Source organism: Rhinatrema bivittatum, chromosome 8 (assembly GCF_901001135.1).
Source record: "Rhinatrema bivittatum chromosome 8, aRhiBiv1.1, whole genome shotgun sequence".
Classification (NCBI taxonomy): Eukaryota; Metazoa; Chordata; class Amphibia; order Gymnophiona; family Rhinatrematidae; genus Rhinatrema; species Rhinatrema bivittatum.
This window is the reverse complement of record NC_042622.1, coordinates 252081742-252105239: the sequence shown is the minus strand read 5'-3', so window position 1 is coordinate 252105239 and position 23498 is coordinate 252081742. Positions and strand designations below refer to the sequence as shown.

The window sequence follows — 23498 nt, the reverse complement described above, 5'->3', positions numbered from 1 at the left end:
CTGTAGGAAGGTTGTTTGTTTGAGGTGATGAGTGCTGGATGAAGATTACTGAGATGTGGATGCATGTTGGCAGCATATAGGGTAGGTTGAAGTAGGTTTATTCAAAGGTTGTTATTTTTAGCAGACTTAGGTGGTGCTCTTATGTTGCTGTAGTGGACGAGTTGTGTTTATGTGCACAGTTTCTTTTTGACCTGAGTTTCTTTTGTATTTTTTGTACTGGGTCTCACAAAGGGGTGCACTAAGGGCGGATGCTCGACGCTGTCTGTACGTGCGTGAGATTTAAAGGGCCTTACTCCGCCCTCTGATAGGCTCGGCTCTGTTTAGGGGAGTGGTTTGACTCACCGCGCGGTCGGCGCCTTCTTTTGTTTTTGCTTTTCAGCTTCTCTCTTCCTGTTTTTCGCTGGTAGTTCTCCTCCTCTGCACGGCTCACTGAATCGCTCTTCGTGAGCGGGCTCACACCCAGACTGGGCCGCTTGAGTCCCGGCAGAGGAGGTAGGGAGTCGCTGGACTTGTTGGGCGATGAGGCCGTGCGATATCATCTTGAACTTTTCTTTGACTATGAATTTGTTGAGGTCTCTGAGGTCCAATATAGGATGGAGGTTCCCCGACTTCTTGGGTATGAGGAAGTAAGGGGAGAAGAACCCTGTATTCTGTTGGGAGGTAGGGAGGTGTTGAATTGCTTTTTGTTGCAGTAAGGAAGTCACATCCTTCCCCAACAAGGTGGGGTTGGACCTGGTCCCTCTGGATGTTAAATGCAGGAGAGGTGGTAGGGAGGGGAAGGGAATCCGGTAACAGAGACGAACAATATCCAGCACCCAATGAGCCATTGTGATGTTTTCCCATTGCTGGATGTGAGTCTGTATGCCCCCCGCTGATAACAGATATGCTGCCATCGTAACAGTTATTAAAAAGACGGAGCAGGTTTATTAGAAGTGGCTGGTTGTTGAGCTTGGGGATGTAGTGATCATGGGCATCCCCTTCGATTCTGATTGGACTGGTTTTGTGGGCAAGGCTGAGGATGGTATGGCGTAGGCAGATACGCTCGCCTTTGGAAAGGTTGTCTCCGGGGAGGGACATAATACCTGCGTGACGAAGAGTAAGGTTGGGGCGTGGTGAGAGACTGAACAGTGACAGATCGCTCCTTGAGTTGAGCTACGGTTTCTTGGAATCTGGTACCAAACAAATTGTCTCCCTTACAGGGCAAGTTAGCCAGTTTATCACATACATCGTCTCTGATCGAACTTGCTCGAAGCCAGGCTACGTGCCGTACTGCAATTGCGGCAGCAGATGCATGTGAGGAGGTCTCAAAGCCTTCATAGACGGTTCGTAACAGATGACGGATGGCTTCCTCCATGTCTCTTGATTGGGTCAGGGTCAGTGAGTGTTCCAGGGGTTTGGAAATGTCCTTAACCCATTGAATTAAGTCGTAGATTTACTGGACAATGTAAAATTGATGGTGGTTGATTCTCGCTGTCAGCATGGATGCCTGGAAGGCTTGCCTCACAAAGTCATCTAAGGAGCGAAGGTCTCTACCTGGGGGTGTTGCTGAGTGTAGTTTGGATTTTTTCGCTTTAGCCACTGCTGACTCCACGACGATGAAAGCGTGAGGTAATTGAGGTGGAGTGTAATAAAGCGAGGGTTGCATTTTATATTTGAGGTCTGTTTTCCGGGAGAGTGAAGGGGGTCTCCCAGGATTTTTCCAGAACAGTGTTAAGCACTGCATATGCCGGTAGGGAGGTCGGCTCCGCTGGCAGATCAAAGATTTTCAGTAAGCCAAGGGTGTCTGCTCTCGGGTCTGGCACCTTCTGAATACAAATATTGAATTCCTTACCCATCTTATCCAAACATTTAGGATATGTTAAGTCTTCCGGTGGGGAATAAGGTTCCACAAGTTCCTCACCCGGGTCGGAAGGGTATCCGGTGGAGGAGTCCGAAGACGTAAGGGGGGGGGGGGGGGACCATTGGAGAGACCGGCTGTGGTATGGGGTCTGGAGATAGAGGTACCCGTAGGGGCGGCAGAGACTGCGATCTTGACCATGTGGGTGAGAGCTGGACAGATGGTTGTGGAGACCACCCACCACTGCTCGGTGAGAAGGCTGGCATTTGGAATGAAGTCTGCATGACCTCGAAAGAGCCTGATAAAGCCAGTGAGAGGTTAAAGAAAGCTTCCTTTGTTTGAGGAGGCATTGTAGGGCAAGGCGGTGCGCAGTGGGACGGCTCGTCGGCACAGCCGCCAGTAGGATGTCAGAGTCTGGCGGCGGTGTGCGGTGATGAGGTGTGCATGACACCTTGGACAACTTTCATTTCTTAGAGAGCGGTTCCTGAAGGACATCTCCTGTGGAACGGTGTTGAGAAGCAGAAGATAGGTCAGAGAACACCTACAGTGTTGACGAGGAGGACCCGGAGGAAAGAGAAGTGACCAGTGGGTTCCCATCTCCTGCAGATTGTGGAGGAGAGCCTGTGATCCCTGATGCAGCAACAGCCCAGGGTGTCGGGATGTATGTTTCTGAGGCTCCTTCATAGTCTTTGTTGGCCTGGCTGAAGATTGTGTCAACAGTTTGGCTGGGGCAACTTGGGGCGTCGGTATCTGCACAGACTGCGCCGTGGCCTGGTGTATTGAAGATGCCGTATGCTGTTGAGTGTGGTCCTGCGTTGACGTCCGGATTGTATGTGATGACCGCTTTCCATGCGCCGTCGGCACATGCCCACGACGGGGACCCAGCTCCTCAGTCGACGCATGGGTTTCGTGCTTCCGGTCAGACTGCTTCAATCCTTGCTTCTGCATCCGAGTCGGCACCGCACCAAGAGTCGTGTGTGCACGCCTGGGGTTCAGGCGCTTGCTTCTGCACTGGACGGCTCTCCAACACAGTAGACGCGCCTCAGCTGTGGTGTTCGGCCCAGAGAAGTGATAGTCTTGGATTTTTTCCGGTGCTAATCTCCAGTCCTGGAGGCTGCCGGTCCTACCAACGACGCCAGACGCATCGGTGGGGGGCTTCGGGGTGGACAGTCCCAGGGAAGAGCGGGCTTCAGAAGGTGGGGCATAGGAGCCCTGTCTCACCCCTTTCAGAATGAGCATCTTGTCCCGTAGAGCGCGCCAGCAGCGAACGGACATCTTGCCACACTGCAGACAGGTCTGCATCGGGTGGTCTGGGCCCAGACACCGACAGCAGCGGTCATGCCATCCATGATGGACATGACTTTCCCGCAGGGGCACAGCTTGAATCCGGAAGGTTGTCCCCCTTCCTTCTTACATCTTTGCCATTTTAAAGGATTTTTTTCTCTCACGGAGGTGATGCTGAGGTCTGAAGCTCTGCGTGCGATCCCGCGCACGGAAAAACAGACCGAGGAGAGCAGATTCCAGCGTGGGAACTTGGGCGCAGCCTCAGAGCAAAGCTCTGACATCACTTTGAAGCTCCACCTCCCGGCCCTGATTGACAGTTCCCATGACAGCATGGCTAATTCAGCCCTGCTGGCGACGGGAAACAGAAAATACTTCCCTGAAGAATCTGGCAAGGTAGCAGTAGAGGAGAGAAGGGGACGGGAGGGAGCTGGACCACCAGCTATCACAATGCCAGACAATTTAGGGACAAAGATCGGGGTTCCCAACCCCTGCTCATCCAAGATACCTACAACTAGGGGGGATGGTCCACCAGGTCCTCAAAGACCCCCTGGGAGACTCCAAGATAGGACCAGACAGATCTAATTAAATTTTTTTTTTTTTTGCTTGGATCAGAACCGCAGGTTTTGCACCACCTCCATCTGCTGGAGACAGAGAAATACTGAGGAGCAGCAGGTGGCTCACCAGGTTAAGAGGGGGTACCTTACACCCATCTGTCTCCATCTGCTGGAAGGGAGGCAAAACCCAGCAGTCTGGACAGATCCAGGTACGTACAGGGAACAAGGATTCTGACTGTCGTGAAGCAGTATCACAGTACCTTTGAAAAAGGAAAATTATTTATCATCTGATAATTTTTGTTCCTGTAGTACCACAGCTCAGTCCAGACTGTAGGGTTTTGCCTCCCTTCCAGCAGATGGAGACAGATGGGTGTAAGGTACCCCCTCTTAACCTGGTGTGCTACCTGCCTCTCCTCAGTATAAACAATATCAAAGCAGAAATAATTTGGAGGATAAAAGTGCAAAGAATTCAGAACTTTGCAGATCAAGCAAAAAAATTGAACATGTAGCCTTATTTTGGTTTCTTTCTTTATTTATTTATTTATAGTTTTTTATATACCGCCGCTCAAAGATATCACGTCGGTGTACAATGAACAGGAACTTACGCCGGAGCGTTATACATTTAACAGGATTAAATAAGCATTATACATTTAACAAAAGTAAGAATATATATATTTGAACATAAAACAAGTGGAATCTTTTAAAACAGAACTATCATTTAGGATTAACTGAGCTGAGTTAAACAGAGCTGGAAAGTAAAGGGATTTTAGGAAATTAGGTAAGAGGTTAGGGACAGGTTAGGAGGAGATGGAGTTATAATTAGGAGTGATAAGAGAGGGGAGAAAGCGCTTCAGGTGCAATTAAGAGCAAAAGTATGGAATGGTATTTACAGTAAGGACATAAAAAAGGGGAAATTAGAGATAGTGTAGAGAAAGGGGGTGTTGGGTAGATAAGGCAGGGCATAAAAAGGGGAAGAAAGACATATATATTTCAGGTATAGGCATGTGTAAATAACCATGTCTTGAGTTTTTGCTTGAAAGTTTTGGGAGATGGCTCAAGGCGCAGTTCAGTGGGCAAGGTATTCCATAACAATGGGCCAGCAAAGGAAAGCGCTCGTGCTTTGGTGGAGGCATGGTTATATATTTTGGGTGATGGGGTCTGTAATGTGGCGAGGTATTGATTTCTGGTAGGTTTAATAGAAGTTTGAAATTGCAGTGAATTATTAAACCATTTCATTTCAGGATTGTGGAGGGCTTTATGGATCAGTGTTAATGTCTTGTACTGTATGCGATATTGAATGGGGAGCCAGTGAAGGTCCTTCAAAACTGGCGTAATATGTTCCTTTGAGTTTGTGTTGGTAAGGATACGGGCTGCAGTGTTTTGCAGAATTTGTAAGGGGCGGATGGCATTTTTAGGTAGGCCTAGGAGGAGTGAATTGCAATAATCTGTTTTGGAAAACAACATGGCTTGTAAAACTGTCCGGAAATCAGATGCGTGAAGCAAGGGTTTCAATTTTTTGAGTGTATGTAATTTGAAAAAACATTCTTTAAGGATTGCACTGATAAAATTTTTGAGGGTCATTTGGTCATCAATAATGACTCCTAGGTCTCGGACTTGGTGAGAGAATTGTATGTGCGTTGGTGTTATAGGTAAGGTAGGCGAAGTATTTAGTAGGAAATAAGTATCAGAGCGGACTCTCACGATAAACCCCTTTAAGGGAGGGCGTCTGGACTGATCCGTGGTACTACAGGAACGAAAATTATCAGGTAAGAACTAATTTTCCTTTCCCTGTACGTACCCAGATCAGTCCAGACTGCTGGGATGTACTAAAACTTCCCTACACAGGGTGGGACGTAGAGAGTCCCGCTTGAAGAACACCTCTGCCAAAACTACCATCATTTGGAGCTTGAACATCCAAAACGGTAGTGACAAGCAAAAGTGTGAAGTGTCTTCCAGGTCACCGCCCTGCAAATCTCCTGCGGCGACACAGACTGACACTCAGCCCAAAGAGGCTTGAGTGTGGAGCGAGTGTGCTTTCAAGCCCTCAGGAACTGGCTGGCCCCGACAAATGTAAGCCGAAGAGAGCCTCTTTCAACCACCGGGCTACAGTCGCCTTGGACGCTTGTTGTCCTTAGCACCATTCCACAAGACGAACAAATGGTCCGAAACCCGGAAAGAATTTGTGACCTCCAAATAGCACAGGAAAACCCTCCTTACATCTAGGTGCTTCAACTGCCTAGCATGCGGCGCCTCCGAATCAATGCCGGTAGCTCCACAGACTGATTCAGATGGAACGACAAAACCATCTTCAGCAAAAAAGATGGAACGGTCCTAAGAGAGACACCCCCCCCCCCCCCGAATCCGAAAAGCGTAGAAAAGGCTCAAGGTTCAGACACCCTGCGAGCTGAGCAAATAGCCACCAAAAACACTGTAGGAGGGTAGTTATAACGTCCTCCGGATAACCTTTCTTCCTCAATCACCTCCGCTCAAAAGCCAGGCTGCTAGACAAAAGCAATCCGCCTGATCGAAAAATATAGGGCCTTGACATAGCAAATGGGTAAAATGACCCAGCCGGAGAGGACTGTCCACCGCCGGATTGACTAGGTCCGCGAACCACGGGCGCAGAGGCCATTCTGGAGCTACTAGGATTACCTTCCCTGGGTGAATTTCTATGCGGCGTAAAACTTTGCCAACCAGTGGCCACGGTGGAGAAGACAGTAGGATCTTGGACGGCCACGGAAGAACCAAAGCGTCAACTCCTTCTGCTCAGTTTCCCGTCTGCGACTGATAAAACGGAAGGCCTTGGCGTTCCTCTGAGTTGCCATCAAGTCCAGATGGGGGACGACCCCACCTGCGAATGATGAGGGCCAGCGCCTCATCGGATAGCTCCCACTCCCCAGGATCGATCAGTTGTCGACTCACGTAATCCACCTGAACGTTGTCTGTGCCTGTGATGTGTGACGCTGCAAGAATGGCGAGATGCTTCTCTGCCCAGACCATGAGCTGTGCCGCCTCTGCGGCTACCAGACTACTTTTGGTGCTGCCCTGACGGTTGATGTAGGCCACCGTCGTTGCATTGTTGGACAGCGCCAGCCAGACCGTCTTAGTCTCCAGGCGATTGGGCCACTGCGACTCCTCCGACCAGGTTCCTTGGACCGCATGCAATTGGCAGACCGCTTCCCAACCTGAAAAGCTGGCATCTGTGGTGACCACTATCCACTGAAGAACTTCGAGATCCACTCCGCGAGACAGGTGCTCTGGGATCAGCCACCAGCCAAGACTGGATCTTGCGGATTCTTTGAGCGGCAATAGGATCCAGAACTCCTCCGACTTCGGATCCCATCGAGAAGGTAATGCTCTCTAACGGTCTCATATAAGCAAATGCTCAAGGGACCAACTCTAGAGTGGATGCCATGGAGCAGAGGACCTGCAGGTAGTCCCAAACCGTGGGCATCGGGAGCGACGACAGGCAGCGGATTTGCTGCATCAACTTGGAGATCCTGTGTGGTTGGAGAAAAACCTTCCCCACCTGGATATTGAATCGGGCTCCCAAGAAGTCCAACACCTGAGACGGAAGATTGCTCTTTGCCTAATTGGCTACCCATTCCAGCGACTCCAGGAGTCCCACAACTCCTTCCGACTTTGCCCGAATAAGCTAGTTGTCAAGATACAGGTGAACGAGCATACCCTTCCTCCGAAGGGCTGCTGTCACTACCACCACCACTTTGGTCAACGTCCGAGGCGCTGTCACAAGGCCGAACGATAACGCACAAAACTGGAAATGGTAGCCAAGAATCTTGAAGCGAAGAAACCTCCATTGATCCTTGCGGATGGCTATGTGCAAATATGCCTCGGTCAAGTCCAGAGAAGCCAGGAACTCACCCCTGCGGACCGCTGCTATGACAGAGCGCAGGGTCTCCATCCTGAAACGCAGAATCTCGAGAGCCCTGTTCACCTTTTTTCAGGTCGAGGATCGGCTGGAATGATCCCTCCTTCTTGGAGACAATGAAGTAGATGGAATAACGCCCCGTTGTGTATTCCGTCTGGGGGACGGGCACAATGGCCTCCAGACTCAGGAGCCAGGCGAGGGTCTGATGCACATACCGTCCTTTGGCGAGAGAACCACAAGGGGGTCACAAGAAACAGGTCTCAGATGGACTGAGCAAATTCCAACGCGTAACCGTGTTTTATGACATCGAGAACCCATTGGTCTGAAGTTATGTTGACCCACTCCTCATAGAAACTGGACAGCTGTACACCCACTCTGGGCACAGAGGAATGGGCCAACCACATCTCATTGTCCTGACTTGGCCCCAAGGGAAGCGGAACCGGCACCATCCCTAGCAGGCCATCGGCTGCAAAAGGAATGAGACTAAGGCTGAGCCCTGCCTACGGGTTACCACTAAGTCGCCCCTGTGGTCTTACTCTGCAGGAATCTTCTTTGGTCCCAAAACAGAGCACAGGCCATAGGAAAACCTCTGGAGGGCCTCTGCCTATCCTCCAGAAGCCTATGAACCTTGTTCTCGCCCAGCGACTTGATCAACTGCTCCAAATAGTCTCCAAAAAGGAACTTCCCCTTGAAAGGTAAAGAGCTCAACTGGGCCTTAGAAGAGACATCAGCGGACCAGTTGCGTAGCCAAAGAAGTCTCTTGGCTGAGACTGCCAACGCCATAGTCCTGGAAGAAGTTCGCAGGTGGTCATATAAGGCATCCACCCCATATGCGACCGCCGCCTCCAGGCGCTCCGCCTGAACTGATTCCTGAGGCGGAAGCTCCTGTGAAGTTAACAACTGCTGTACCCAACAAACTGGCCTGGAGCATAAAGCTACTGCAGACGGCCGCACGAATGCCCAGGACTGAAACCTCAAAAATCCTTTTGAGGAGAACCTCCAGCTTTGTGTCTTGGAGATCCTTCAGGGTCGCTGCCCCAGCAACCGGGATCTTAGTCCTCTTCATGACCGCCGACACAGAAGCGTCCACCTTAGGAAATCTCAGGAGCTCCAAGATCACCTCGGGCAACAGGTACAACTTTTCCATCGCACGCCCCACTCGGAGGCCAGCATCCGGGAACATCCCACTCCCGAGTCATCAACTGTTGGAGCATAGGATGCAGAGGAAAAGTCCTGGAGGGACCCTGCAATCCTGCGAGGACCGGGTCCACCAAACCCTGTGGAAGTGACTCTTGAGGAAGGTCCATTCCAAACTCCAAGACCCACAGAATAAGTGGGTCCAATTCCTCCTTGTGAAACAGGCGGACCATCTTAGGATAATCGCCTTCCAGAGGAGAAGCCTTGCCAAGGTCCTCATCCAGGTGGTCCCTCCCTCCCCCCATGGAGAGGCAGATGAGCCAGGGACGCATCGCGCTTGGCCTATTCCTGCTGGGTTGGATACTGAAGCCCCAGCCCCCGGAAGGGAAGAGCCCCGAAGCTTCTTTACCCATAGAGATCCCTGGAGGTCTTGAGATCTACAAACTTTACATGGGAGCCCCTCAGGCTGCCCTGCACCATGGTTCCCTTCTGGTGTGCCTGAGTGGCCAGAAACGCTTTGTGCATAAGGAGCACAAAATCCAGAGAAAAAGCCTCAGTGCTGCCCCGCCCCCCCCCCCCCCCCCCGGCAGCAGAGCATCGTGCTCGCCATCAGAGCCCTCTGTAGACTGCCTGGAGAAAGGTCAGAAGAGAATTCCCCTCTCCCTAAAGCTCTTGCCTCCACCGCGGCAAAAGTTTCCAAATGGCCGCCGTTCCCACGCTCAGCGGGAATTGATCGGCCTGACTGCCCCAACCAGCCTGTCTGCTCCGAGATCCGAGCAGCAAATCCAAAGTGCTTCCCTGATGGGAAGGCACAGAAACAAAGACCAGGGCGGGAGAGCCGAGAATTGGACTCCCAGCAGGCGGTACAACGTGCCGATCGTGGCATCACTGTGGCGAGGGAGGGTGAGATCGAGAGAAAATGGCACAAGCAGCACAAATGAAAGTGAAAGCGTGCACCCCGCCAGCTAAGCACTCCCTCAGGAAAACACTATGCCGAGACCCGGTCCAGCCGCTCAGTACCCTTTGCTTTCGCTGAAACCGCAGAAGTCGGCTGTGCATTTGTTTTTGGTTTGTTTTTTTTGTCAAGTCGGCCAGGAGCGAAGGGGGGAGAGGGACCTGACTACCGGTATCACTCACCGCAGCTCCAGAATTGCCTGCTACCAGAGGGGATGGCCTCCCTAAGACCTGCCTACCCCCCTGGGAGGCTGAATCCTCTGTTCCGCTTGATCTGCAAAAGCTGTCCCTTGCTTTCCTCTTTCTTTTTTTTGGTAAAATTAACTTTATACTCTCTCTGCTGTCACTATCCTCACTTTTTTTTTTTTTTTTATAAAGATTAGCCTACATCACAATAAAAAGTGCAGACCGCGGGTTTTGCACCAGCTCCATCTGCTGGAGACAGAAATAGAGGAGAGGCAGGTAGCACATCAGGTTAAGAGGGGGTGCCTTACAAGTTTTTCTCTGTCTCCATCTGCTGGAAGGGAGGTAAAACCCAGCAGTCTGGACCGATCTGGGTACGTACAGGGAAAGGAAGTTCTCTTCTAGTTCACCAATTCTTTTAAATCAGACTAATGTAAGGGATGCTACTTCCATTTTTATTTCTTTGGTTGCATCAAGATTCAGTTAATACATTTAGAGACTGCAGCTCCTTCACAATAGTAAAGGAGAATTTGGTTTCAGTTTCCTTGCTAACATCCATTTTCTGTGAAGACAGATCCTCTGAATCTTTTGACACTGCATCACCACAAAGTTTACTTCTATTTTATCTAGTTTATCACTGGCCATGGGAATGCTCATGAGATAAGTATTTGAACAGAATTTCAGATTGACTTGTTCCTCAGACAGATCTTAGACATTTTTATCTGGCAGCAAGTTCTTTATCACCCCTCCCCAAACATTCTAAAGTTAAAAAGGAAAACATCAGTGTGACCAAGACAATTTTCTGCTGAAGTGACTCATTGTAAGATTGCACCAAAAGAATCCAATAGGACATCCTTACCTTGTAGAGTCCAAATCCTGGATCAACTAGGTCAGCTTGAGCTGCAGTGCTTGGCTGTGCATCCAGCTCCATTGCTGCCTCTCCACTGTTGGAGTTCTTATCAAATTCACTCTGACTTGAACCACAGCCAGAGTCTGTGTCTGACAGTTCAGAATCCTTCTCTTTACTAGCAGTAAGAAGTGAAGAGGCCTGACGCACTAAGAGCTGAACAATATCATTCAATCCAACACTGTAATCAAAAAGAGAGTGCCCATCTTCCATCTGAAAGGGAAATACAAAGGTCAGTTTAAGACAAAAATTACTACACACCATGTACTTTTCATAAAAGTACAATTATCGTTTGGCACAAACATTGCAAGACACTGTTCTACATATTACAGTGGTGACCAAGGGAGCCACAGGTGGCTCTTTCATGTGCAAAAATATGGCTCGTACTCTCCTGACCCCACAGCAACTAGGCAGCACTGCTGAGGATAAGAGGCTAGAGCAGAAAGCACAAATAGAGCAGAGAAAAGCCTCCATATTCTTGCCTGCTGTTCTCAGCGCTACTCTCGACTGACAGAGGGAAGGGCTGGAGCAGAGACATTTGTGCGCTTCTTGCTCTACAACCAGCAACACTAGCGAATAAGGGGGGGGGGGGGGGGGGGAAGAGAAGAGGTTAGGATGAAACTCATAGGACAGCAGGGAAGTCTCAGTCAATGCTATCATATCCTCCCTCGAACTCACGTGCTGCCAGCAGATCACTGTGCTCCCAAAACGGGGGGAATCAGTTGACAGCAATGGGGAGGAGAGAGTTACTCAGAGAACCAAATCAGTCAAGCCATAATCACTGGTTAGATGAGAAAGGGGGCAAATGCTACATAAGTACATAAGATTTGCCATACTGGGTCAGACCAAAAAAGATCCATCTGGCCCAGTATCCCTGTTTGAGAGGTCGGGCAGGCTTCATGCCTGCCCGGCCAGGATAATATGGGGCCAGGCTCACTGATGCAAGCCTGGCCGCCACCGTGCTGGGGGAGGGGAGCCTCTAGGTGACCGGACGGTCACCCGGGCCCATGTGCAGTTTGCTGCATCGGGATTGGGTGGTTCTTTGAACCACATCATGGAGGGAGCTGATTGGCTCCCGAGGGGTTAGCGAAGGGGGGGGGGGGGGGGGGGGGAAGGAGCCGGTTGAGGGATTAGGTGAATCCCTCTGGTCTGTCCCTCTTCACGGCTGGGCATCTGGCGCTGCATCCCACCGGCCCGCCCTTGTTGTTACTGTTTGGGGCATTGTTGTCGCAGCTCTTGTGGGAGAGGGGGTAGCCCGAGCCGATTGGTGGGGGATTATGTTGTGGTAACTGGGGGCGGACCTGAATGGGGGCAGGTCAGTGGTCCATAGCCAAACAACTAGGTGCAGTTGTGGCTGGTACGGCTCCTTGCTGAATGGTGGCGGGGGTCGATTTATTCAACTCCTTGCTCGATGGTGGCGGGAGTCGTGGGGGATGTGATAAAGGGGCGGCACTTCATGCAGGCTGGGACAGCCTGGGGAGCATCCCTGGCAGGCTGGGACAGCCTGGGTTGCCCATCTTGCTGACTTGTGGCGGATGGGAGAAATGGGAATGCAAGACGTATATTTGCCTGGCTCGGGCTCCGTGGTGTTTAATAAAGCTGCAGCCTGTTGACTCCCAAATCAGTGGGTGAATTATTGGTTGTAAAGGGGTGGGCTTGGGCAGAAGAGTCAGTCCTGGCTGCCCATATTATCCAACAGTGGCCAAATCCAGGTCACAAGTACCTGGCAGGATCCAGAGAGGCAGATATAGTCCATGCTGCTTATCCCAAAAATACGTGGATTTCCGCAAGTCCACCTTAATAATGGTTTATGGATTTTTCCTCAAGGAACTTGAATTTTTTTTTTTTTTTTTAAAGGTACACTATTAGCTTTTACCACAGTGTGCTGCGGCAGTCAAAAAAGCAAACAGAATGTTGGGAATTATTAGAAAAGGAATGATGAATAAAAAAACGGAAAATGTCATAATGCCTCTGTATCGCTCCATGGTGAGACCGCACCTTGAATACTGTGTACAATTCTGGTCGCCGCATCTCAAAAGAGATATAATTGCGATGGAGAAGGTACAGAGAAGGGCTACCAAAATGATAAGGGGAATGGAACAACTCCCCTATGAGGAAAGACTAAAGAGGTTAGGACTTTTCAGCTTGGAGAAGAGACGACTGAGGGGGGATATGATAGAGGTGTTTAAAATCATGAGAGGTCTAGAACAGGTAGATGTGAATCGGTTATTTACTCTTTCGGATAGTAGAAAGACTAGGGGGCACTCCATGAAGTTAGCATGGGGCACATTTAAAACTAATCGGAGAAAGTTCTTTTTTACTCAACGCACAATTAAACTCTGGAATTTGTTGCCAGAGAATGTGGTTCGTGCAGTTAGTATAGCTGTGTTTAAAAAAGGATTGGATAAGTTCTTGGAGGAGAAGTCCATTACCTGCTATTAAGTTCACTTAGAGAATAGCCACTGCCATTAGCAATGGTTACATGGAATAGACTTAGTTTTTGGGTACTTGCCAGGTTCTTGTGGCCTGGATTGGCCACTGTTGGAAACAGGATGCTGGGCTTGATGGACCCTTGGTCTGACCCAGTATGGCATTTTCTTATGTTCTTATATCCTCTGACAAAGTCATCCAGAGCTTAATTTTGCATTGAGTAAAAAAAAAAATATTCTTAGTTTTAAGTGCATCACCTAGTAACTTCATTGTGTCTCCCGTATCTCTGGTCACTTCCATTCTACTCATCTTATAAAACTCTAAGCCGACTCTTCTCCAAGCTGAAAAGCAAGTTTGCTTACCGTAAACGGTGTTTCCGGAGATAGCAGGATGAATTAGCCATGCTGTCATGGGAGTCCCAAACTCCCGATCATGTTGTTTATGATGTATATTTGTACGTAATCATTGACAGTGTGGCGGTCACTGTGGACAGGAGGATAGAGATTGCAGGATTGCTTGCCCTATCTTCGCATCAGTGGCTGCTTGTTGATCAAGGCAGTAGTGAGATGTGAAGGTATGAAGCGATGACCATGTAGCTGCCTTGCAATATCTATGGGTTGCACATTCTTTAGGTGTGCCAATGAGGCTGCCACAGCTCTGACTTGGTGATCTTTAGGCTCTGAATGTAGTTGTAGTTTCTGTTTATCGTAACAGAATTTGATGCACTGCGCTATCCAGCTGGAGATTGTGCATTTAGTCACTGGCAATCCAGGTGCCTTTGGGTCAAAGGAGACAGAGTTGAGAAACACGGGAGTCCGAGTTTGTCCTTTCTTTGTAGTCTCTAAAGCTCTCTTACGATCTAGAGTGTGCAGTAGTTTTTCCCTATCATTTGTATGAGGTTTAGGGAAAAAGGTGGGTAATTCCATGGTCTGATTGAGGTGGAATTGAGAAACCACTTTTGGTAGGAAGGATGGGTGAGTTCGAAGAACTACCTTTTGGTAATGAAACTGCAAATATGGAGAATAAAGGACCAAGGCCTGTAATTCACTGACTCTTCATGCCGATGTTACTGCAACAGGAATACAACTTTCCATGTTAGGTATTTAATATGCACCAAGTCCATGGGTTCAAACGGGGAAAGCATGAGCTGTTCCAGAACTATATTGAGGTTCCATGGAACTGGAGACTTGGAGATAGGAGGCCGAAGGTGAGTTAACCCCTTAATGAAACGAGAGAGTAAGGGGTGATTGGATATAGGAATATTGTTAACTAGTCTATGATATGGCCCTATGGCACTGAGATGAACTCTGATGGATGATGTTGCTAGACAAGATGTATATAGTGTATGAAGATAGTCAATAAGTAGCTCAGGTGAGCAGTCCAACGGTGGTACACCTTTGGAAATGCACCAGGTAGAGTAACGTTTCCATTTATAGCTATAATTTTTCCTCATTGAGAGTTTCCTGGATTCTAACAAGATGAATTGTGCCAAAGTGGACACTCCCTGTTCTGTTAGAAGGAGCCTCAATCTCCACGCTGTCAAGTGGAAAGATGAGTGTAGTGGGTGTAGAAGCGTCCCTTGATCTTGGCAGAGAAGATCTTGGCGATTCGGTAACCGAATTGGATCCATGATGGATAGTCTGAGAAGGAAACTGTACCATGGTTGCCTCGGCCAGGCTGGGGCGATGAGTATCACTTGAGCTTTGTCTGCTATGCACTTTTGAATTGTCCTCATTATGAGTGGTATGGGAGGAAAAGCATACAGGAGGCCTGTCGTCCACGGGATGAGGAAGGCATCTTGAGTGATCCTGAATTGGCTTGGTATTATCGAGCAGAATTTGGGAACTTGAGCATTGATCTCTGTTGCAAAGAGGTCTATCGAAGGCATCCCCCACTGCATGAATATGTCTTGGGCTATTTCTGTATTGAGTGCCTATTTGTGAGGATGAAATATGCGGCTTAGCCTGTCCACTCTTCTGTTTGCAATTTCTGGTAGGTAAGTTGCTTGAAGATGTATGCAGTTCCGATGAGCATGTTCGAAGATTGTCAGGGTCTCCTTGCAAAGGGACCATGAACCGGACCCTCCTTGTTTGTTAATGTAAAACATCACCACTTGATTGTCCATGTATATCATTACCTTGCGTCCTTTCAGGTGGTCTTAGAACACTTGTAATGCATTCCAACTCGCTCTGAGTTCCAATAAATTTATTTGCAAGTTTTGTTCCGAGATTGTCCATAACCCTTGTGTTTCGTAAATCTCAAGGTATGCACCCCAGCCCTCGCGAGACACATCTGTGGTTAAGACTGCATTGAGAGGAGGGGAACTGAACAATGCTCCCTTGGATAGGGTGGAGTCTAGGAGCAACCATGTTATCTCTTTCCTCATTTCGGCAGTCAATATCTTCTGCATCAATGGTTGCGAGTGCTGTTTCCATTGACGTTTCAAGCCCCATTGCAGGCGTCTCATGTGTAGCCTGGTGTTGGGAACCATGAAAATCGCCGCTGCCATGTGGCCCAGGACTACTAAAACCCGTTTTGCTGAAGGTCTCTGAGTATGGTTCAAGGTATGTAAGAGGATGGAATTGTGATATTCTGTCGCTTGGTAGGTATGCCCTGTTGCATGTAATGTCCAGGCATGCTCCTATGAACTGTAACTGTTGTGTTGGTTGTAGGTGTGATTTCTGAAAATTGATCAGCAATCCTGATTCTTGCAAGCATTGTATCACCCGATGGAGGTGATAGAGTAAGATGTTTGGAGTTGGGGCGATTATGAGCCAATTGTCCAGATATGGAAAGATGGTTATACCTTGTTGTCTGAGATGAGCCACCACCACTACCATGCATTTGGTGAAAACCCTGGGTGCAGCCGATAGTCCAAAGGGAAGAACTTTGTACTGGTAGTGTTGATGTCCATAGCAAAAGCATAGGTAATGCCACGAGGATGGATGGATTGGAATGTGTGTGTAAGCATCCTTCAGGTCGATGGAACACAACCAATCGTTGGTTTGAATCAGAGGAAGGATTGATTTCAAATTTTGAATTTCTCATTGGTGAGAAATTTGTTCAATTCCCTTAGGTCTAGGATGGGGCGAAGGCCACCCGACTTCTTGGGTATGAGGAAGTATGGGAAATAAAATCTTACTGATTTGGTTCCCAGGTAAATTTGTCAAATTGCTTTTTTGCAAAGCAAAGCAATTTCCTCCCCCAGTTGTGGTTGGAAGTTGTGAATTTTGAGAGTGGAGAGATGAGGTAATATGGGTTTTGTGACAAATTGGAGTTGGTAGCAGTGACGTACTATCTCCAAAACCCATTGATCGGATGTTATTCTCTACCAGGTTGCCAGGCAGGAGTGAATCCTGCCAGGTGGTGCTTGATATTGTGATGGTGGCTGGGTAACTAAAAAGATGAAGTCGCTTTTACTACAGTAGCCGGCTGTTGTGCCAGTTGTCTCTGGCTACGTGGTTTACCTCTACGTTGGCTTGAGGTATTCTGTTGTGGTGCAGGACGCTGGTAAGCAGGGTAAGGTTGTGTACGAAAGGACTGGTAAGATCTGTAGGGCCTCCTGGCATATGATTGCCGACGAGTGGATCCCATATAACAATGTGTGTTCGAATAGTGAGGATGTGATGTTAATGATTGTACCTTCAGTTTACCTACTGTGTCCTGAAATCGTTCTCCGAACAGGTTATCTCCTGTACATGGGAGGTTTGTTAAATCTTCACGTATCGAACTTGAGCATAACCATGCTAGTCTGCGGGCTGCAATGGCTGCTGCAGATGCCCTAGACGATGTTTCATATGCTTCATAGATTGACCTCAAAAGGTGTCGAGAACACTCTTCCATGTCATGAAGAGGCGGAGGTATCTGATCCGCAGTCGAGGAAAGCATACCTTTTATATCTTATATGCACTCATATAGGTATTGTACCATGTAGAACTGATGGTGCATAATTTGGGCATTCAACATTGAGTTATGGTATATTTTCCTGCCAAACTCATCTAAATATTTGTTGTCTTTCCCTGGTGGGTATGAGGAATGCGACTGTTTTCTTAAATATTTGCATCGCCGACTCTACTACAATTGAAGTGTGTGAGGTAATTGTGGTATAGAGTACAGTGATGTTTTCCTCATACGAAATTTTATGTCAGTCTTCCTGGAAACCGCTGAGATTGCATAATGTGTTTCCCAGGACTTCTGTAAGACTGAATGCAGGAGTTCTTGTGGTGGAAGAGATGTTGGTTCTCCTGGAGTATTTAAAATCTTTAGGAGGCCAAGAGTTTCTTATCTAGGGTCTGTTTCTTTTTGAACCTCTAGATGCAGCATTGAACCTAATTTTTCCAGACATTTTGGGTATGTAAGGTCTTCCGGAGGGGAATACGGTTCCTGAGGTTGTTCCTGCGGATCCGATGGGAATCCCGTATATGATGATGGGGATGTTTGAGGTGAAGGAGAATCAAAAGATATATCCTGTTATAATTCAGTGAGGTTGGTCGGTTTGCTATGGGAGATGTTTGAGGCTCCGACTGCTCTCTATTAGTCTGTGTCTTATGTTCCGGAGAACTGCCAGAAGCAAGATTAGTCATTTTCAATGATGACTGCAGAGATTCATAAAATCCTGCTAAGGATTGGGACAATTGATAAAATGCCTCTTTCGTATGAGGGGGCATTATTGTACGACCATCTGGTTCTTGTGACTCACATGCTTTAGGTTGCATTGGAGTGTTGTAAGGTAAAGTATTGGATACTTTATGGTCTTTGTTTTTTGTCGCATATCATGTCCATCGAATCCTCTGAAGCTGTAGAAGTGTTAGAGGAAGCAACTTGTATTACCTCTGTATGGAAGAAGGTATTTGAAGCTGGTATGTGAGATGATTTAAAAGTCGAATGGCTTACTTACCATGTTGCACTTCTCTTTGCCGACCTTTTGTGGTGGTAGTGATGTGAGTGCTTATGATAATGTGACGACGAGTTTGTATGACTTCTATATGAAGACTGTGATCACTTTCTGCATTTTATTGTAAACTCTGTCGAAGTAGCTCTCGAAGAGAGGGAAGTAACCGAATGAGGTGGGATTATCGATGGAGAGGTGGAATGAGACATTTGTGAGGGTCCACGTCGTCTCTTCAACTCATGGTGTAGTACATGAGACGTGTGTTCCTGTGTCTTGTGCGTCGATTTGGATTTGTGCGCGGATCTAGACTTGTGCGTTTATCTTTCTATGTCTGTGCACGCCAAAGTTATTGGCGCCGATGTCTCCAGCGCCATGCGCACAGACATGTCTGGCGCCGTGCTCGCAGATTTTCCCTTCATCGCGCGCACAGGTGTCTTCAGCGCCATGCGCGCAGAAATCTTCTGCGCCGATAGTTCTTCAGGCGCAAAACTTATGCGCCGTCATAGTTTTATGCGCCTAAGGCATCTTAGGCGCAGAAGTCTTAGGCGCCGCAATTTTTGGCTCCAGTGTCTCTTGCGCCGGCGCTTCTGGCTCTATGGATTGTTTGAAATCCGATGGCCTTTGCCGGCTTGCCACATCCTTACCTCCAAGATTGGAAGATTGAGGATCCCACGAAGATGCCCTCTTTTTAGAGGGAGCAGGTGAAATTGCAGGGCCAAGCAACGAATGAGCCTCCGATGGCTCTGGTGAGGCAAAATGTTCCTGAAGCCTGTAAGCCAATTGTTTCAAGGCTCTCTGAGACATCCTCGAACAAAATTCACAATCTTCACGATTGTGATCTGGCCCTAGGCAACATCGATCATGTCCATCCATGACAGCCGCAGAGAGCAAAGCTCTGATCTCTGCTTTGACAAGCTCCGCCTCCCAGACCTGATTGACAGAACCCATGACAGCATGGCTAATTCAGCCCTGCTATCGACGGGAAGAGTCCTAACCTGTTTAGCCTTTCCTCATAGGGGAATCGTTCCATCCTCTATCATTTTGGTTGTCTCTCTCTGTAGCTTTGCTAATTCTGCTATATCTTTGAGATGTGGTAACCAGAACTGCACACAATACTCAAGATGAGGTTACACCACGAAGCAATACAGAGCCATTAGGATATTATCAGTTTTATTCTCTATTCCTTTCCTAATAAATCGCCAGCATTCTATCTGCTTTCTTGGTTGCTGCTGCACACTGAGCAGATTTCAAAATATAAACAATGATGCCTAGATCCTTTTCCTAAATGGTGACTCCTAATGTGGAACCTTACATTGGCTAGCTGTAACTTGGGTTATTCTTCCCTAGGTGCATCACTTTGCACTTGTCCACATTAAATTTCATTTACATGCCTAGTCTCCCAGTTTTGCAAGATCCTCTTGCAATTTCTCACAATCTTGTGATTTAACAACTTTGAATAATTGTGACATCAGCAAAATTTGATCACCTCACTTGTTCCCATTTCCAAATCATTTATGACTATTAAAAAGCAGTGGTCCCTGAACAGATCCCTGGGGCACTCCTCTATTTACCATTGGGAAAAAATGTATCATTTGGCCCTATTCCGTTTTCTCTTTTAACCAGTTCCCAATCCAGAATAGGGCACTGCCTCATCCCATGATATTTTAAATGCTGAAAGAGGAGAGGACAAAGGAAAAGGGTATTGAATACTTGAGGGGTGGGACAGTGAGATGAGAATGTTTGGTGGAATAGTGAAAGGGGGATGAATGCTTTTATGCTTTGTGGGGAATTATGTGAAAAGGGGTGAATGTTGTAGGGCAGTGATGGCCAACCTTTTGAGCTCAGTGTGTCAAAATTCATAAAAAAAACAGAGCATAACTCGGGTGGTGTGTCACTTCTAGAAAAATCCATAATTTTGTGATATTTGTAGCTCTAATCAATAACAAAAAGTTATAATTTTAATATGTACTGTATTTATTAATAAAGCAAAAACAAATAATTCTTTACCTTACCTGCTTAGTGACTTTTTTGGTTGCTGAATTTCATTGGCTAAATCTTCAATTGAAGATTTCGTACACTTCAAGTCCAAGCAAGCGTTACAAACTTCATCTGTCAGTCGGTTTCTTTTATTGGCTCCCATTCATTTTCACACCACTCCCTCCCCATCCCCCAGGCATGCACACATTCATTCTCACACACACAGACCTCCAGGCAGCACCCATGCATTCACACACATACACCCCCAGGCAGAGTCCCATTCATACACATGCACACACTAAAGGCAGACCCCCTCTCTTTCTTTTGCCAGCAATCTCGGAACCTCTCTCATTCCTCTGCTGCCACTGTCACTGCTGCCACATGGCTATTGGGGAGGTGCCAATTGCTGCTACTGACACTGAAGCCCATTCTGCTGCCTCCTCTGTGCAGGCCCCGTGGGGCTTCCACTTTCTCCATGCTGATCTCGTACATTGTGAGATCCGTAGAGAAAGTGCTATTCTTGCACATTCCCAAAGATTACATGTGCCAATCACTAAAAAGTAATTATTTTTTTTTTTTGCCTTTGCTGTCTGATCTTAGTTTTCTAATTGGTTGGTCACAGGCTTTTTTTTTCCACCTTCCCTTTCTTATTTTTTTGCCAATTCCTTTTATATTGTCTTTTTTTCTGTTTCTTTTCTCTCCATCTTCTTCCCTCAAACACACAGTCAGGTTCTCATTCTCACATGCATTTCTCTCACACACACACAGGCTCTCACTGGCACATGCTCTCTCATACAATCATTCATACACACAGGCTCTCACTGGCACATGCTCTCTCATACAATCATTCATACACACAGGCTCTCACTGGCACATGCTCTCTCTCACAAACACACAGAGGCTCTCACATGCTGTCTCTGCAAACATTCAGGTCTTCACTCCCACACACAGTCTCTCAGCTCATCTCAAACACACACACACATGCACACTCTACAGACCCTCAGCCTCTCTCTCACCTCTGGGCCTCCTCTTCGCGGGTCGCCGCAGGATGGGCTCTGCAGCGGCCCTGATCTTCTCAGGCCGCGGCGGCCCTGCTACCGGGCCTCTTCCTCTTCTCTGGCCGCTGCGACTTGGAATTAGTGGCGGCCCGTAAACGCAAATGCTGCTCCTCTTCTGCACGCGCTGATGCTTCACATCCTTCCTACCCACGCGGCTCCGGCAACGTTTACTTTCGGGGACGCACAGGCAGGAAGGAGGAGGAGCATCAGCGCGTTTAAACGCGATCTTTGTCTTGAGCCTCATCGCTGCGCAGCATGAGCCTCCCTGCACCCGGGGGCATTGGTGGAGGGGTCCGGAGGGTAGGGGGATACTAAAAAAAAAAATTTTAAAGGGTCGGCGCAGCTGAAAAAGAAAAGGCTCGGCGCAGCCGATAAAAAAAAAAAAAAATCCCGATAGTCCTTGAAACGCTGCGCGTGTCAGCAAAAACGTCTCAGCGTGTCACCTCTGACACGCGTGTCATAGGTTAGCCATCACTGTTGTAGGGGGATGAATGCTGGAAGGTTGAGAGGAAAGGTTTTAACAATGAAGGGGGGAGGGAAGAGGGTAGTACAAGGTGTCTCCCTCCCTTAAGTCAGTATTGCCAATTGGACTATTTAGCATCTTATTCCTCCCCAAGTTACGCAGCAGATGTGAGAGTATCAGTGCTAGGGTAGGAAGACTAGAGGAAGTGGGAAAGGGGGTTGTGCAATATTTTTGAAACACAGTGTGGAAGATGTGCTAGAGCCAGGGATAAGGGTAGAAGGGAATAAAAAAAAAAGGTGGGGGATGGCAGTAGAAGGGTGTGGGAAAGCTTCTGGGAGAGGAAAGGAGTGTGTGGAAAAGCCAGAAGTGGTGATGGGGAGGTGGAGATTGAAAGCCAAAAGTGTCAAGGTGGGGGTAGGGCAGATGTGATGTTGAGAATGTGCAAGAGCTAGAGGTGAATGAAAGCTAGAGAAGGAAAACAACAGAGCCAGAAGTAGGGATTTGTCAGTCTCCTAAGCTTTCTCCCAGGGATAGGGAAAAAGAAAGCTCTTCTCCTTTCCAAAAGCAGGTAGGCAGTTTTTTCACCACCAACTCCATCCTTCAAAGGATGGGCACAAAATCATCTGCAAAAATTAAGTTCTTACTCCTCCTACTCCTAGGTCACTACAGTCCCCACTTTTACTGGACATAAGGCAAAAGTAGTACCCCAGGGAACTGCAGACCCCACCATGACTGCCAGCAGGGCAGACAGCACCCAATCCTGTCCCCTCAGGCAAGGGGGCTCCCCTCAGCTAGGAGCAGGTTAAAAAAAAAAAACCACACATTCCTAAGAACTCTCCCGATTATCCCACTGCTGCAGACAGAAAGCCTACTGGGATTCACAAGCACAGCAGCTTCCACCTCCAACAAAAATAGAAAGCAAAAAAGCACTCAAAATATCTTTCAGTTAGCCTACAATATCTCAGAAATTTGAAAAACACTAACATTAATTACATTTGGCTTTTTGTAGGTTTTCCTAAGCACTTTAAGGCTCATGCCTTCTTTTCTTGTTATGTAAGGTATAATATTTTTATTTTGCTTTATATTAATGAAATTTTTTGTAATTTTCTCTTTTTATTTTATATTTTACATTTGTAAACCGTTTTGACCAAGTCATTGTAAAGGCAATATATAAACGTTTTTAAATAAATAAAAACAGTACATCCAACCACATCTTCCTCATGTTGAAACCAGTTTATATAGTGGAGCAATGACCAATCCCTAAATAAAGGGGGATTGACCAACCAACTGGAAAATAAAACAAATGCAGAATGACAAAAATATCTAGTAAGAAGAGACACCTTCTTTACATGGGTGTTTGTATTAAGTATACCCCGATTTGAGAGGTCCATTCTTACCATGGTGTGCACAAAATCTCTCTCAAATTTACTAAGCACACTTTGCTGCCTTTTGTAGTTCGTGTGTTTTACTTCAACGTCTGGTTTTATTGCATTAGCTTTTTATTGGTTAGAAAGGGAATGTCACAGGTAAATCACAACTTCATTCTCTAAGGGAGATTAGCCTAGTGGTTAGAGCAGATCAGTGGGCTACGAACCAGGAGACCAGGGTTCAAGTCCCGCTGTTGCTCCTTGTGACCTTGGGCAAGTCACTTTACTCTCCATTGCCGCAGGTACAAAACTTAGATTGTAAGCCCTCTGATATCTCAGATCGAATGTCAGTATATAATACAATTGTCAGGATTGTGATCCCAGTGCTTTTCTGGTACAGTTATGTTTACAGTGGATTTAGCTGTTCCTCTATATACAAACCTGACATCAGCATAATCATACCCAAAGACAGATGTAGATTCTGTAAAATGAACTGGAAACGGCAATACATGTTTTATTATTTATTTCTATACAATTTGAATACATTTTATCCATTGTACACAGTCC

At 47.4% G+C, this 23498-nt stretch overlaps 1 protein-coding gene across 1 annotated transcript in view; it reads right to left on the bottom strand.

Annotated features, from left to right (window-relative positions):
* UHRF1 (ubiquitin like with PHD and ring finger domains 1) overlaps window positions 1–23498 on the bottom strand; it is a 499879-nt gene that overhangs the window by 451119 nt on the left and 25262 nt on the right. Inside the window, exon 3 of the mRNA XM_029614586.1 lies at window positions 10698–10958. Coding sequence (XP_029470446.1) covers window positions 10698–10958 — 261 coding nt within the window. The remainder of the gene's footprint in view (window positions 1–10697; window positions 10959–23498) is intronic.